At 34.6% G+C, this 16,183-nt stretch overlaps 1 protein-coding gene across 5 annotated transcripts in view; it reads left to right on the top strand.

The window, feature by feature from the left end:
• The window catches only part of LOC116337970, a 62,633-nt gene that overhangs the window by 15,415 nt on the left and 31,035 nt on the right, over nucleotides 1-16,183 (top strand). For 4 of the 5 annotated variants that reach the window (XR_004200837.1, XM_031762974.1, XM_031762975.1 and 1 more), the window contains exon 2: nucleotides 7,495-8,667. Coding sequence is in view for 4 of the 5 variants with exons in the window: in XM_031762974.1 (XP_031618834.1) it covers nucleotides 8,590-8,667 (78 nt within the window). In the remaining variant the exon portion in view is untranslated. Of the gene's footprint in view, nucleotides 1-7,494; nucleotides 8,668-12,417; nucleotides 12,719-16,183 lie in introns of those variants that run through there. The other variant, XM_031762973.1, reaches the window with a different exon arrangement.

Below are 16,183 nucleotides of genomic sequence, written 5' to 3'. Positions count from 1 at the left end.
TTTATATCGATTTATTAGCATTATCCATGTCGAGACTTCGTGACTTTTTTCAACTGAATAAAGTTTTTTCTCGTTTTTGCTCCATCGTTCCAAAACATCGATTCATCATAATAGACCGAGTTGCCTTTCAACTTTTGCATTTTTCTCTCACTTTACTTTCTGAAACACACACACATACAAAAATATCGTTGCCAATAGTCAGTCGGTTGCGCGGTGCCAAACAGAGAGAATGAGAAGAATACCGATGGATTTGAACAATCGAGAACAACAATGGCATAAATGATATTATATGAAAATGGCCAAGAAGTTGAATCGCTTTGAATTACTTTTGTTTTTATAGTGCAGAAAACGATGCCATAACCACTCGGGTTTTTATGGATTATTATGGTTTTTTGTGGAGTTTATTTTTTTGTCATTCTCTCTCTCTGTCTGTCTCTTTCTACCTCATCTTTATGAGTTCTTGATGCTTACTCATATTACGCTGTTTCATTTGAAATATGAGCTTTCTTGGTATTTGGCATTCAGTGGAATTCATTTCATTTAACATTCATTACCTTCAAAATACTCGGAGCTATATCGAAAGTTGCAACGAGTTTTGTTTAAAAAAATATAAATAAGAAGTGAAGCTGTTGAACGTATTATAAACTGAAGTGAAAACAAATCAATTGAAAACGGTTTACGAGAGCGTACTTCGTATACGTTGCGATCAAAAAAGGTTAATTGAAAAGATTAAATGGAAATACTTGTACATCTCTCGCTCTCGCTCTCTCACTGTTTGCATCGTGTTTGGTATTGAAAGTGAAATTGTTTTGACATCGGTGAATTGTTTTGTTGAATAGCCGGATATTTATCAAAGCCACTTTAAATTAAAATTGAAAGCAACTTAAAACAAACGAATCATCCGAAAATGGTCGTCGATGGAATACTTTGCATCGATTATAATCATCTCTTCCATCTTTTGTTTTTCACTTAAAGAAATTTATACATGTATGCTGCGATGTTTATCGACCTGTGCTAATAATTTATCTTTATGTTGTTTTTCTCTTTTGATTTATGAACCATATTTCTACTTATTTTCCCCCTTCATACTCAAGAGAAGTGGAAAAAACGTGCCTTTTGTTTCGCTTTAAGAGTGACACAATTTAATTACATTATAAATATTTTCTACCTTTTGTAAATGCGAACTCATTTGGTCTGAACTTCAATGATGAAAGTCGCACATATTTCTTCTTTTTTATACAAAAAGCAAAACGATTTGGTTAATTTTCCACTGTTTTCTTCGTCGTCTCTTTATTGGTCGATTGTATTTTTCAGAATTCGTTGATGGAATCATTTTCATTACGATCCTTATCTGGTGTTGCTCATGTGCTCTTGATCGAGATTTTGCTTTTCATCGACGGTTATTTCTGCGACTCAAAAGCAGAAAAAAAGGTAATAATAGCGACGTGATGAATTTGAATATGGAAGTCGATCGTAATTCGCTTCGGTTTTGATCCATGCCATTTACTGTGGAATGGAAAAAAACATTAATTATACTCGCCGCGAGGTGTTTTGTGTATTTTTAGTTTGCTTACGCTTATTGTCTACCATTGGTCAAGAGCAAGGTTTTTTCTCCTTATATTTGCACATATAATATTTTCATTCATTGTCGATTGCTTAAAATTGCGATTCATTCTCTTTGTTTTGAGCGTTAAGCGCTTTTCTCTCTCTCTTTATTTCAACTTCACGACATTTACCATCGACTACGAGTGAAAGACTTTCCAATTGATGTTCGCTAAATTACATTTTCGATATGAAACTTTGATTTGATTTTGTAATTTGCTTGAAAAATTTTGCGTGATTTAAAGAAATCATAGTTCATTTTGCAAATTTTCAACCAATTACCATCTTGATGATTCGTTTTTTCCGCAGAGATTAAATGATTGGCTCAAATCAGGGTCTTAGCTAATTTGATAGGAAATGTTAATGTGGTCATGAAACACAATCGAATAATTTGATCAATACGATATTTAATAAGTGTTTGTAAACATAGAGTCGGGCTCAATAAATCGACTCACATTTGATGTCACGCCATTCAATACGAGAAAAAAATCACATTATGTACAGTGGCCGTGTGGTTTGTGAATTGCGAAGTAAATCGTCAATCAAAGTCTTTGGTTCCAACCAGACACCGCACCAATTTTATTAAGTAAATCGTGTAACATTTTTCCCTTTCCAAGCGAAAAATCTTGGCGGTGATTTGCTGTTTAGTTGTTGTTGTTTTTTTTTCTCAGTCTTTAATTGAGAAAATTGCCGATCAGAGAGACGCAATATGCGATTATAACATCGATTTGTGTGCACGGCACAAGAAAGCAACAAACATATATGTCCAAATGTGTGTAGATGAAATTCTAATCGTATGCAATGCACGCTACCATTTGCCGTAAATAGTAAAAACACAAATACGATATAATATGTACATATAAATTTACTTATTTGCCGATGCTGACGATTCGCACGAATCGGTGATTATATTACGATATTATTAAATGATAAATTAAACGATGGTATAAGCCTGTTTCGTTGCATACGCTCTCTCTCTCTCTCTATCTCTCTCTCTCTCTCTCTCTCTCTATCTCTCTCTCTCTCTCTCGGTTCGGTCGGTTGGTGAAAATGACGACTACAATTAGTATGAATGCTTGTGAGATTGTAAATCGCATGTGAGACATAAATCATATGACAAGGTGCATACTGTTTGTGTCAGCGAGCCACCGCATACGCTGTGCACAACGTAGAATTTATGGTGAAGCATATAATGTCGACAAGAATGGTCACAAAAATGAAATAAACAGGTACATTAAAGGCAAATTCCAAAAAAAAACATATACACATCCACTTGTGTGCTGGAATCGCACAACCAACTACATAACATCTGCGGTACACATATGCCCAAGACTTTGTACATCGTAATAATTGTCATTGCAAAAGTTTGCATTCAAAAAGGTATCGGCATAGTGGATGCTCACAAATCTTGCCTCTATGAGTGCAGTCATTTCTGTTGGTGCGCGCAACGTTAAGATTTGTGCAAATCGTTTTTGTTTTTGCTCATTTAATAAATCTCATCTGTTTCTGTATATACATTTAAAAGTACCGGTTTTCATTATGCTAATTAAATTGACAAATCAGGTTCTGCTTTGTTTCCATACGTTTTCTCAAGAGTGTCTTCTAAGAACGTCATAATATTATTGAATAAAACATATTTTGCTGTTTTACACCGAGTTTTATTGCCTTGATTTCTGCATTTTTATTGATTCATTCTTCGTTCATTAAGATGTTACTGCTGATCAGTTTTTGAACAAAATGCGTTTTATTTCATATTGAAAATTGGCAAAATTCTAATGAGCCTGACTTGTTGATGCATATTTAAAAGCAGAAATCTTTTGACATGTTTTTGTGCAACTGTTGTCGTTTTCGTTGTTGTCAAACAAACACGTTCACAAAAATTACGCATATAAAACTTGGCTCATAAAACGTAGTCTAACACACGATCGTTGTTCCGTTGCTTATGACATTAACGTAGTGATTTGTTATGCTTGTTTCTCGCATGCAAATATCAAAAACATACATGACGAGACCAAAAATGTTTGTGTGAAAATGGTGAAATTTGAAAAAAGGGAAGAAATAAAAAACAGCTCCCAGCCAGCCATTGCTTAATACTTTTGTGAGTATGAAGTGCATTAATGATGTTTACGTTCCGTAAGCACTGCAACGATACTCTAACCATTTTCAATAACATTTTCGCTTAGCAGCCTCATAATTCCTTACATATTTACAATTTACTGCTGGCGTTTTTTTTGCGTTCACTCCAGAGAGAGAGAGCGAGATACTGCGACCGTAAAAATAGTAACGGCGAGGTTTCACATTTCCATTGTTCAAGCGAGTGAGTTGTGGCAATTTTAGAAAAAGCGGTGACTCGATAGAGCAGACGGGTGTGTTCAGTCAGTTTAGTGTGCATTGTTTACAATATATATTATGCCTGCTGTTATTTGTACATTGTTTACGTGTGTTTGTTTATTTGTTAGACGCTTTTTCCACTATTTCATCATCTGACGCCTGGCAGTTTCAATGCCAAACATGATAATGAATATTATTCATTGCGTTCATTTTGTCATTTCGAAAAGTTTAATTTTTCAGAAAACTTACATCGCACACAATATGAAATATTAGTACGATAATAAAAATCGCTGATTTATCGAAACAAATGACAACTTTTATAGAATATAAATCTGAGAATATAAAGAAAAATGGCACAATTTGCAATAGACTCGTAAAATTCAATTTGTTTTTTCAACGACAAAAAATGCGCAGATGGAATTTTGGCCGTTTAATACATGGAAAATTGTTTACAAAACTACCATCGAACGAAATTCGGTGAAAAAAGGCAAAAAGAACGAAAACCATTTGGTTGACTATAATTTAGTTTTATTGAAAAATTTATGAGATTCCCATCTGAAGCGCCAAACAACGAATGAAATAGCCGCCCTCTCGGGTCAAAAATATGATTTGGTGAGAATGTATAAACCAATGATTATGGTGGAAAAGCGAAAAAAGAGAGTAAAACAACCGTATGGAGCAACATATTTGCTGTACGAGTTGAGCATAGCAATTGAAAAATTGTTTCCGTGTCAATGCACTCCGAAGAGCATTTCCATTATCACTTTATTGTTGCACTGACATTTTTCATAACTTCTAGCCAGACACTTCGAGTGTTAGTTGCACACACGTATGCCAGTTAGTGTTACCATGAAATTTATATGGTTTATGCGGTTATTCATTTAAGAATTCAATTGATAAGTTGAATAGTTTTCAGTTCAAATGACTTATGTGATGTGGTAAATTGTTCATGTCTTTGTACGAAAAGAAAGAGAAATCGATATGAAAACCATAGAAAAAACGATGATGCATTTTAAAACACAATCATTTGCAACCAAAACATAAGCGTGTGTGTCACAACCCTGACTTGCGTCATATGGGCTTCTGTGTTATTAAGCCGAACTTAGCCCAACGTGGCGCCATCTCTATACACGAAATCCAAGTAATAGAACTTTTCAAGTTACGAAATAATCGCACATCGAATTGCGTTTCTTAAAAAATTGTTTGTAAACACTTTACTTGATTTTTCATAATTTAAAAAAACCTAAATAATATAATAAAAATATAGAATTTTTTTATATAGATAAATAAAATTTAATTTAGAATTAAAACATAATATATCATATGAATTGTGTATAGAATAGTGTGATTACATTCATTTGAACGATATCGTTGCAATCTTTGCAAAAGTAAGGCTGATTTAGTCGGTTTAATACACAAAAAAAACATGAACGATTAAAACCAATAAAATTCAATAAAATGCTTTGTAACAATCACACATAATAATAATACTTACCATTATTTTTTTCCGTCGCAACATTAAACTACAAACAGTAAAACAATTTTGACATTTCGCTCTATTCACTTGTACGCTATATATGTTGGAGATTTTCCAATACGTAATACGTACATTGTAGAGATATCAATGTAATCACACTATTCTATACACAATTCATATGATATATTATATTTTAATTCTAAATTAAATTTTATTTATCTATATAAAAAAATTCTATATTTTTATTATATTATTTAAGTTTTTTTAAATTATGAAAAATCAAGTAAAGTGTTTACAAACAATTTTTTAAGAAACGCAATTCGATGTGCGATTATTTCGTAACTTGAAAAGTTCTATTACTTGGATTACGTGTATAGAGATGGCGCCAGTGGTAGAGCTTTTGTCAAAAAGTCAAATGTAAGTAGGAGTTGGTGTGTCACAAATCAACAAATTCTTTTCAGTAAAATCATTCGAAGAAGAAGAAAAAAAAGTATAGAAGAGACCGTGTTCAATCGGGTCGATCAATTGTGTCAACGTTACAAGTTTTGAATTGAACATTTCTTTGAAAGTTTTTTTTTTTGATTCACAGATTTGTTACTACGATATCAATAGAGAGAAAAAACGAGAATCTTACAAGTTTCAAGCGTAATATGAAAAGTTACAGAAAAAAAGTTGGAAAAATCGGTCAAATTCATTTGCTGCTGTTACTGCGGTTGACCATTTGTCGAACATGGTAGCATGAAAAATGCATTCCTTTTAATTGAAAATCCAAATAGCGATAAATTGTAAATGAATGTTCACAGCAAATGATGTTAAAGGCGCATCACATGTGCATCATCATACAATGTTAAAACAATGTTGCGATGAATTGGTTTGGTTGGTTGCTTGTGTGGTTTGAGCGCATAACAACTACAATATATGCGATTAAATTCGTACATGGTCACATCACGTTGCATGAAAATAGCTGCAGGGTTTTATTGCAAAAGCGCACAGAAGCCGTATTGGCTTTAAATAAAATATTGACAGTATAGCAGTAGACAATAGCGACCACGTTGGCGCTGTTGTTGTTCAATCGATCACACAACTCCGCTCCAATTATTAAATCGCATTCGTGCAATTAATACGTTACCATTTTGAGAGCGGTTCATACTGAATCGGTTTTTATATTGTATTGTTTTTGTCTGATCTACTTTTGACAACGGCCAAATGAAGCGGCCATCGGCTCCAGCGTAATTGAGAGATTTGTGAATGAAAAATAAAACATGATTACAACCAAAACTGTTGAAATATTGATGGATTGACGTTAAAACGTGAGAAGATTTAGATAGAATATCACAAACGATTGTAAACAATGGGTTGTGAGAAGCGAAAGTTTTCAATGACGAACAATTTTGACGACACAATAAAAATATTTGACGTTACGCGCAAATGCTGTCTCCCTTTTTTTCTCTTTCTCTCTCGTGATCATTGTACTCTATAAATATATTGTACAAGTATCGATTGCTTTTTAAACAAAAACAATGAAACAAGCGTAATGATATTAACTCAACCATCTGGCAAAACAAAGCATCTTATAAATATAGAGAAACGATGCGAATCTGAATTTCTATAGTACTCATTGTGTCAGCTTGCGCATCATGCGATCGCTTTGTCTTGCAATACGATTTTTTTTGGGCTCAATTAGTCGAAATTTGTCGATCCTATCCTGACAGATAACAAATTAATCAATTGTATTTCTACAAAGACGTTCCAACCAATGAGTTTGGATATAAAGCATTGTAATGAATCAGATAACAAAAATGCTCAAGTCGAATAGAGAAACACCAAAAATACTTGAGCATCGTTGCGCATTAATTGGGTAAAGGTCAGCGTACTCAAGTTTTGAGTTTCACACTCTTCTCTCACACAACACTTTTCATTTTTGTTCGCTCATCAAACGACTCTCGAGTTTTAAGTTTGGATAACCATTTTGGTACCGTTTTTTTTATTCACCATTTCGACTATTCTGCTTTGTTTTTCAGAATTTTTTTTTTATATCTTGTTCTTTTGCATTAATCTGTACATTTTATTCTTGTTCTTTTCAGATTTGAAAATTGGGTGCGCGGTGTGCGAAATTTAAACCATTGTTCAAAACATAGCGTGGCGACTACACAAATCCAAATTTAAACCCAAATGTGTATAGTGTGTTGATCTTGAATTGTTTTGCAGAACACATTACGAAGCAGCAAAAAGCACACACCACACATAAAATAATTACGAAAACTCATTTGCGCGCACACACACATACTCGTTTCGTCTATCATCGACTATGACGAAGACAACGACTCGTATTCATTTGCTTGTTGTGATGTGATAATAACATTTATTGTGTAGTCAAAAAATTGTTTCAAGATAAACAAACGACGTATTTGTGTATTGTTTCGAAAGTAGGTATATGTGAATGAAATCATATAATAAGGAAAAAACAATGCAAACCAGCTGAATATAAAGAGAAAGAAAAAAAAGTGCGCGCCAACGATTCTAATGAAACTCAGTCGTTTTAATGAAGCTGATTAGTAAATTTCCAAATTACGGTTTCTAAGTGATTTTTTTCTGTAGATAAACGCACTTCATTTAAGAGTTGTTATACCAAAATTCGTAAAAGCGGCACACAAGCCATTTGGAACGTTCTTGTGCTTACGACGACGAAAAGAATAGTAAAGAAAATCATTTAACCGAATTCGAAAAAGATCGAAACGAGATATGGCAATTTATGGAATCGAGAAAAAAGTGGTTCCATAAATCAATAGCGTATTTTGTGATGTAGGTGATAGTAAAAATTGAAAACTTACAAACAAGAAGTGTGATATCGAAGGGAATTGTGAAGATTGTGAATTTGCATGTTAATGCATGAAAGAAAAAAACGAATTGTGTAAGACGCGGAGAAAATTGGAATTGCGAAAAAAAATTGTGAATTGATTTAAATAAAGAAAAAATCCGCCGGCAAAATTCAAACGTATAGCAGGATTCGATTGCAATTTGTCAATGCATGAGAAAGACAATGTTTGCATCGAATAACAGTAAAAACAATTTGAATCAATTTGAAGAATCGGGAATCTGAGTTCCGGCGCTTATTTCAATCATAAACATAAGACCTGCTGCCGTTGAGCATTGTGCATGCGATCAGTGGAGACGGCGACATGGATTTTAGCAGCGGTTCACACATTCGAGCGCCATCTCTGAAACGAGGGAAAAGTGACAATGGATTGAACGAACGGGTGAGTTGTGTCTTTTAACATTCTATTTTGTTATTCAATTTTCGAAAAGCCGCTCAAGTTTAACTGATGTACAAATCTTGAGGTTATAATTTTCTAATTTCATGTATGATTTATTGCTAAAATAACCCGACGATGTCAGTTATAAAGAGAAAATTATCTAGACACAATCGATTGAAAAAATTGCTGGCTCGAACATTTTCAAGGGCTTAGATCACGTCGTTGAAAGTAATTTGACTCAAAGGAATACATTATACACAGAATGCGAGATATTTTTTTTTCTTGCTCAAAATAGAATTAGGTCAGACATTATTTGCCTTGACCTCATAAATTGCACTGGGTTTTATGTCGTTAGCGTTGCTTCGCTCTTTCGCTGTGCAGTGAGTGCATCAATGCAACGATGCATCCGCGTATGCATACACATATTGATACACATATGTATAAAACAATTGCAAGTCTATTACAACGTTGTTATTTGTGCATGTGGTATGTGACTTTCTTCGGGCCAAACCATATATATGCCTATGTGCGCATGAAATCGCTTTTAATTGGTTTGGCAAAATGCATGACAGAACGGTTACAGTTGTATCAATGAACGAAAACAGAAATATGTATGTTGACGCTTTCGAAATTGGGTTTATTCAATTGTTAAGCAAAAGTCGTTGCGCTCTTTGGCGCGCACAATTTTTCAAATTTTATTCAACCGCACATTTTGTGCAACAGAGAAAGAATGTTCCAACTATTCGATGCTGTTGTCTTCCAGGGGCGTCGCCAAGAATTCGGTTGGGGGGGGGCAAGTCAGTTAAAAAACGAGGACATTTTTTTCAAAAAACGATGACATTTTTCAAAAAATCGATATATATATATATATATATTATAGATATAAAATACATATTATATTATGCATTTATGTTTTCTTATTTTAGCAATATTTTTCTTGTATCTGATGCGAACTTTTCCAAAACTTCGTTCAATATCTTGTTTTTATTTTCTTTTACAAGCTCGCGGTGAATGCTTAACATGCAAAGACCTGTAATGAATTAAACTTTAGAGTGTTATTCATATTTATTGTTACACAGCTAGCTACCTGTGAGACGGTTTGCGAGCATTGTTGTGCGGAGCCACGTTTTCACTCTTCTCAGTGTACTAAATGAACGTTCTATTGTACATGTGGTGCAAGGAAGGGCTAACGCTATCAATAGAACTTGTTTAATCGTAGGAAAAAAAGTGTTTGCTTCTCGAATAACATCGCACAATTCTAATTTTTCGAGTTTTTCACTGGTCAGCTTTTTTTCTTCCCACATTGTACGCCACAACTCTATTTCATTCTCCACATTCTCTACTCTATAGAATTCAGCAAAATTATTTATACTTGAGATCATTTCATCGTTAGTCATTTTGAGCATGTTGGATGGATGTAGGCTTAACAGTGAGAATGCCGGAATATTTTCTTCTGGAAAATGGTATTTTATATTCGCTATAAGTGAATCGAGGTATGGTATTAATAGAGATATTTTCCAATAATCAGAGGGACTCGATGAGGGTTGGTTTGATCGATGTACTTGTCGAGTTGTAACTCTGGGTATACAAAGTTCCACACCGATATTATTGGCGAATTTTTCAGTACTGTCCAAAAGATCTTTGATACCAGAATCTACATTTGTCCTATGGTCATTCAAAACACTTAAAATAGTTTTTATATGCATCGAGCATGAGAAAAGATCCAGATTTTTAGATTGTAGCGCATTTTCAATGGGTTCAAGAAAGAAAACAACCGATTCATCTATAAATGCAAAGAGTTGGCTATCGCTTTCAATTGTGATGTTTATGCCTCATATAAACAAAACAATGTAAGTTTTATACTTTGCTTTGTCGCTGTTTTGAGACGTTAGTTTGATAAATTCAGTAACAAATGTTTATATAATTACAAACAGACTCTAAATGATCCAACGAACTGATGTCATCGATTTTTCAAAAAAAAAAATGAGTAAAATTTGAAATGTGAAATAGCTCTTTCGATTATTAGTTCATCGGTTCTCTAAAAAAATTTTTTTGATGTCTGGCATTTTAAAAATCGAGGACAATTTGCTCAGGGGGGGGCTGCCGCCACCCCCCTGCCCCCCTCTGGCGACGCCCTTGTTGTCTTCTCTTTCACCGAACATTACATTTTATTTATTCATGTAATTCTTTCACAATTGTTCAGTTTCATTCTATATGCACTCATGCATTTTGAAGCAATTCATACATTTGGCGAGTGCATAAATTTCGACGGACCGACGCGTCCAAACAGTGTAGTGATTGTTGTTGTTTTTTTCGGTGTGTAAAGTATGTGCATTGGCAACGCTATATTCTAGGCAATGGGCCACATTGAGCAGCGAGTGGAAGCGCGCCCGAGCCAAGGAATACTAGACGTAAAATGCATAAGAAACTCTTTTCGTGTTTAGCATTTTAGATAACTTTCACAAAAATCGAATACAATTGAATGGCGAATGAGAGTGAGCGCACACGCGGCCGCAGCGCACCGTCATCCGAAACCTATAGCTTTTGCAATTGAAACGCGCCAGCAGAGATAAAAACCCGAAATAGAGAGAGCGAGTGTGTGTCAGAGAGAGAAAGAGAATACACAAACGACTAATACACATTACAACAGTCAATATACGGTGTTTTGTGTTGAGACGGCATTTGTGCCAATGCATAAAATAGTACGCTCTTTCTGCCGAACAACTTGAAAGTTAGTACTTTTTGCATGGTTATAATGTTTAATTATTCAATGGTATTGCTTTCTTCAAATTCATCATCAAATGCAATTTCACCCATACATTTTTCGCCATGGCTATTGGTACTTTGGTGTGCGGTTTTCAATAGGTCGTGTACATTTTCTCTATTTCGTTCAATAAAATAATTATTATCGCTTCTTTCAAGCCGACAATTTCTTTGCATTTTCGACAAATTGAACACGAAACCACAACAACAACAACAACAACAACAAATAGTCGTTGCCTCGTTCTAGTGTGTTTCGGCAAATCGGTGTGTTTCATTTTTCTTCTTCTTTTTCATTTACGACTCTTGCATGTTTTGGTTTGTTTTGCGCGTTCAACCGGTCGTCTCTTTTCGTTCTGCATTGCTTCGTGCGTTAAGATTGGTGGAATAGAGCAGTACAACAACAGCAACAAATCGGCACAATGTAAAAAAACATCAAGAGTAACTGAAAAATATAAACAAATTCATAATGGATCACATTATATACACAATCGTGCAGTTGTGTATCGCACCGCACCGTTATACGAAAGTGAGCATTCGACTAATGAGAGTATATTCCATTTTGTCAGTTCGTAAGCAGTCTTCGGTTCGGTCACAATTTTTCTTTACAAACCCAACAAATTAATCGCAAAAAACAATTATTTTTCCATTTCTCTATAGCGCGCGAGCGCTCGTAAACTTAAAAATAACAATCAAATTGTAGATACATACAAAGGCCATCGTTGATCGACGCTAATTGATGTGCATTAACAGTTTGGAATTAAAAGCATTGATTTATTTTTGTTTATATTGTGTATTATTGATGGGCCTGTGCGTCGTTCACAATAATCGAATCCGACTGGGTGTCATCTTATCAATTTTGGCGATGAAAACGATCACGCTAGATTAAGCAAAACGCTGAAATCATCATAAAATCTCATTTTGAATTCGTGAACTAGTGAAACGTATTATTTTTAGCAATACTGAAATTAAAATCGCGTCGCAATAATAAAAAGGTCGGATTCATATTGTAGATTGTCAGTGTATGTGACATTTTAATCATTTCGGTGAATGAATAAATTTTTAATTTTTTAATCAAAATCCGCCAAATGAATAACAGTCGATTTCTCGAAATCAGTACATATTCATTTGTTACTTGAGCCCGAAGAGAAATGATACTGTATTATATCATAAAATGTGAATGTAACCATTTTTACAGTACAAAGAAACGTGTTGTAAGAAACGTTTTGATGTTGAATTTATGTGTAGTACTGAAACTAACAACATGGAATATCACTACGAACGCTGTGAATCTGTAAGTAAATCATTACATACGAAATTGTTCAAAAGTTTGTTCTTTTTTGGGCATTTTTTTTCTTTGCTTTGTATGAAATGAGCTCAAAGCGGGCATAACTGAACGCAGGTCGCTAAGGTGACAGATGTTGTTTTTCTTGTGGCAAATGTCAACTCCAAAAATTATTTTTCACATTGTTTGCCAACAAATGACTAAAAAAACTCTAGCTCACGTATTGGCACACACATACACACTTATTTAGGCGCACCGTTTGTTAGTGCGAAATACAGACCTACTTAACTTATTGAGAAATATGGCAGATCGTTCGTTGTCTCGGTGCCAGAATGGAGCCGCTAATGTTTCTTTAATCAATTAAATTAGCAACAAATAAATGGCTCAATTAATTTTCGTACATAAAAATATTCCATAAACTCCGCTATTAACTTCGACTGCACGATGTTTTGATTTAAGAAGAAAAAAACAACAACGTCATTTACGCTGCTTGTCCATTTATAAACATACGAATATTCTATCTTAATTTGAATTTTAGTTAATTTAGAAGCAGTGCTGTAAAAGTTGGGCGTAAAAGCCTAATCGCTATAGATAAATGAAGTGTCATGTGAATACAGCGCGATTGTCACCTCTCTTTTTTTTCGTCGTCATTTTTTTTTCCGCACACATGAAACGAAATATGTATTTACAGCAAATTTATTGTTTGCTTAAAAATTGTCGCTGTATATCTATTGCATTATTATTATTAAAATGCAACAAGTAACGTGCGGTTATTTGAGAATGGCCATTCTTTTTGCTTTAGAATCTGAAGTTTTAGGCCACTCGATACAAAATACTACGGACGGAATTATATAAAAAGAACGAGCAAAGACAAATGGTGCTTGAAATTGAGCAATGGCTCGATTCATTCATTCCGTTCCATGCGCGTCAAAGTTGTCAACAATCCATTTACGGTAATTCATTACGGTCAGCATTTTTCTCATTCTTTCGTGCACGTCGTCGTATACAAACGTGATTCAGCCATAAAACCAGACATTTTTTGTGTTGTGCCACTCTCTATGTTCATTTATGAGCGTAATTCAACTTATGCAAATTGCGGCGTTTTTCATTATTATTGAGTTTCTCTGTCATTTCTATGATTTGTTTCTTCTTTTTTTTTCAACACAAAACGGCCAATGCATAAAAATGAGCAGTTGGAAACTTTTTTTCCAATGTGGAAAAATCTCTCGAAACAAATCTTTCGATCGCACATTTTGCAACGACAAAGACAGTATTTTCCGCGTTGCCGTTAGTGTTGACAAACCATTTCTTATTAGCCTTATCTTGTATACTTTTGTTTTGTTTATCGCCCGTCCCGAAATTGATGGCCAGACATTCACCACAAAGTGTGGTGCGTATATATTTCATCGTCTTTATTACGGTTACTTTTGAGATTACGTGAGTATTAAAGAGACGAAATTGTTTTGACTTTCGGTGCCAGTTATTGGTAGAGTGCGTCGATCAAACCCACGCAAGGCAAACGCATCGGTGGTAAATAAAATTGAAGGTGAAAAAACTCCATTGACTTTAACCAAGATACCAACACATGGAATTCAATGTGTAAATTCAACAAACGGAACGAAACATCAATTTTTATATATATATATATTCAATTTAGTTATTTTGTTTTATGCTTATCGAAAATGGAGATGGTTAAACCAAAAAAAGAGAAGCAACAACTTTGATGCAACAGCAGCTACTTTATATGTATCGTAAACTCTGTGTATATTTATTTCAATTCACTGGGTGTTTTATCAGTTGTGTTTTTGTTTTGATCAGAGCGCGTGTGATTTTAACTAAGAGAGGAATTGATTGAGAAAATAAATTGCTTAGATAATTGCTGGTGACGTGTTGGTGGTGACGGTAATCTGTTTTGACACCCAACAAACATGGGGTCAATCACGAAATTCTAGTGCATCTAGTTTTTGATAAGATTTCACTAGAAAACTAGAAAATTCTAGTGCGTGAAGTTGGCTCTCAGTAGTTTTTCATATGAATTATATGGCCTTTGGTGTGAAGTTGGCTTCGTCTGTGACGTCATTCTTCGCACTAGATTTACTAGTTTTTCTAGTATTCACTAGCGTGATTCGCCCCATGCCAACAAATGTTTGAAAAATGAGTATTACTTCGATTCGAAGCCATTCCACTGGAAGTTTCAGTTTATTAATTGTTTCGATAAATTAGAATCGATGAAAATACTGAATAAGTGCCTTTAAATTCATAAGAAATCTTTTCAACATATGGAACAAAAATCTGAGCGAGCAGAATAAAGAGAAAGAAAGAAAGACAGAGAAAAAGAGAGAGAGCAAATGAGCAAGCCAAGTATCAATATAACCGCTTTCTTCTTAATTGGATGAATTCATGATGAATGCATGACCGATAAGTAAGCTACTTTTACCTCATTTATCGTCGTTTAAAGCGATTTGACATTTTGAGCGCACCGTAGATAAAATGAAAAGCTGCGAAAAGTCTTAACACATTTTGCAATTGATTGTTGAGTATGGTATATGAAGTCTCTTTGTCATTTAGCCTCTTTTGGCGTTGCCAATCGAAATTTAACATTAAGACTCCGCATAATACTTTCAGCAAATATGAAAATTGTCGCTTGAAAGCCATTGCATGCATGCACAGCAGCAGCAGCAGCAGCAACAGATACGCTCAGTGACGTATTTTTCATTAGCATTGAGTAAACAAAGTGAATTGATCGAGTGTGTGTATGTGTATGTCTGCGCGCACGACGCGTAGGTTTTGATTACAAACCTAATTTATTCAGATTTAAAAAGATTGTGTAGTAGTATTCAATATTTTACAAGTTTTGAGCGGGTGCTCGGTCGCTCGTTCGACTCAAGCAATCTATCAACATCACAATCTTTGCTGTTAGAAATATACAGCATGCCGAACGATTCACGTTACAGTTGCTTCGGGCATATGACGGTGGTATGCTTGTCATTTACATTGAACGTGTGCGCGCTAACAAACAACCGAACTCATAATGCGGCCACCAATACCACAGCATAATATGAAAAGATCAGTAAGTGATTCGGCCCAATGCACAATTAAGCATCAATATTATACATGCACAGCCACTGCAAATCCAACCATGTGTTGTGGCTAAATGGAGCGTTTGTTACCTTTCAAATTAACGAACAGCATTACAGGCCCTGTGCCGATCCATAATTCATTTCTTTTTAGTATAAAAATGTATGCTTCATGTGTCATTATTATTTAACAATTGGCCTGTTTTATTTTGGCATTTCGATTGTATCTCGGTTTAAAACGGTAGTCGTACCGAATCAGTTTCACCGCAAAAAAAAACCTCCATATATTCTAGACAGTTGGTGCATAGATACTAAACTACGTCATTTATGCAAATCGTTCGACTTAATTTATTTTTAAGAGCGCTCCCGTATATGGTTCTCTTTCCTCGATGTCATT

This window comes from Contarinia nasturtii, unplaced genomic scaffold (assembly GCF_009176525.2).
Source record: "Contarinia nasturtii isolate CC-2019 unplaced genomic scaffold, AAFC_CNas_1.1 Cnas_scaffold_350, whole genome shotgun sequence".
Classification (NCBI taxonomy): domain Eukaryota; kingdom Metazoa; phylum Arthropoda; class Insecta; order Diptera; family Cecidomyiidae; genus Contarinia; species Contarinia nasturtii.
This window is presented reverse-complemented; position numbering and strand designations above follow the sequence as displayed.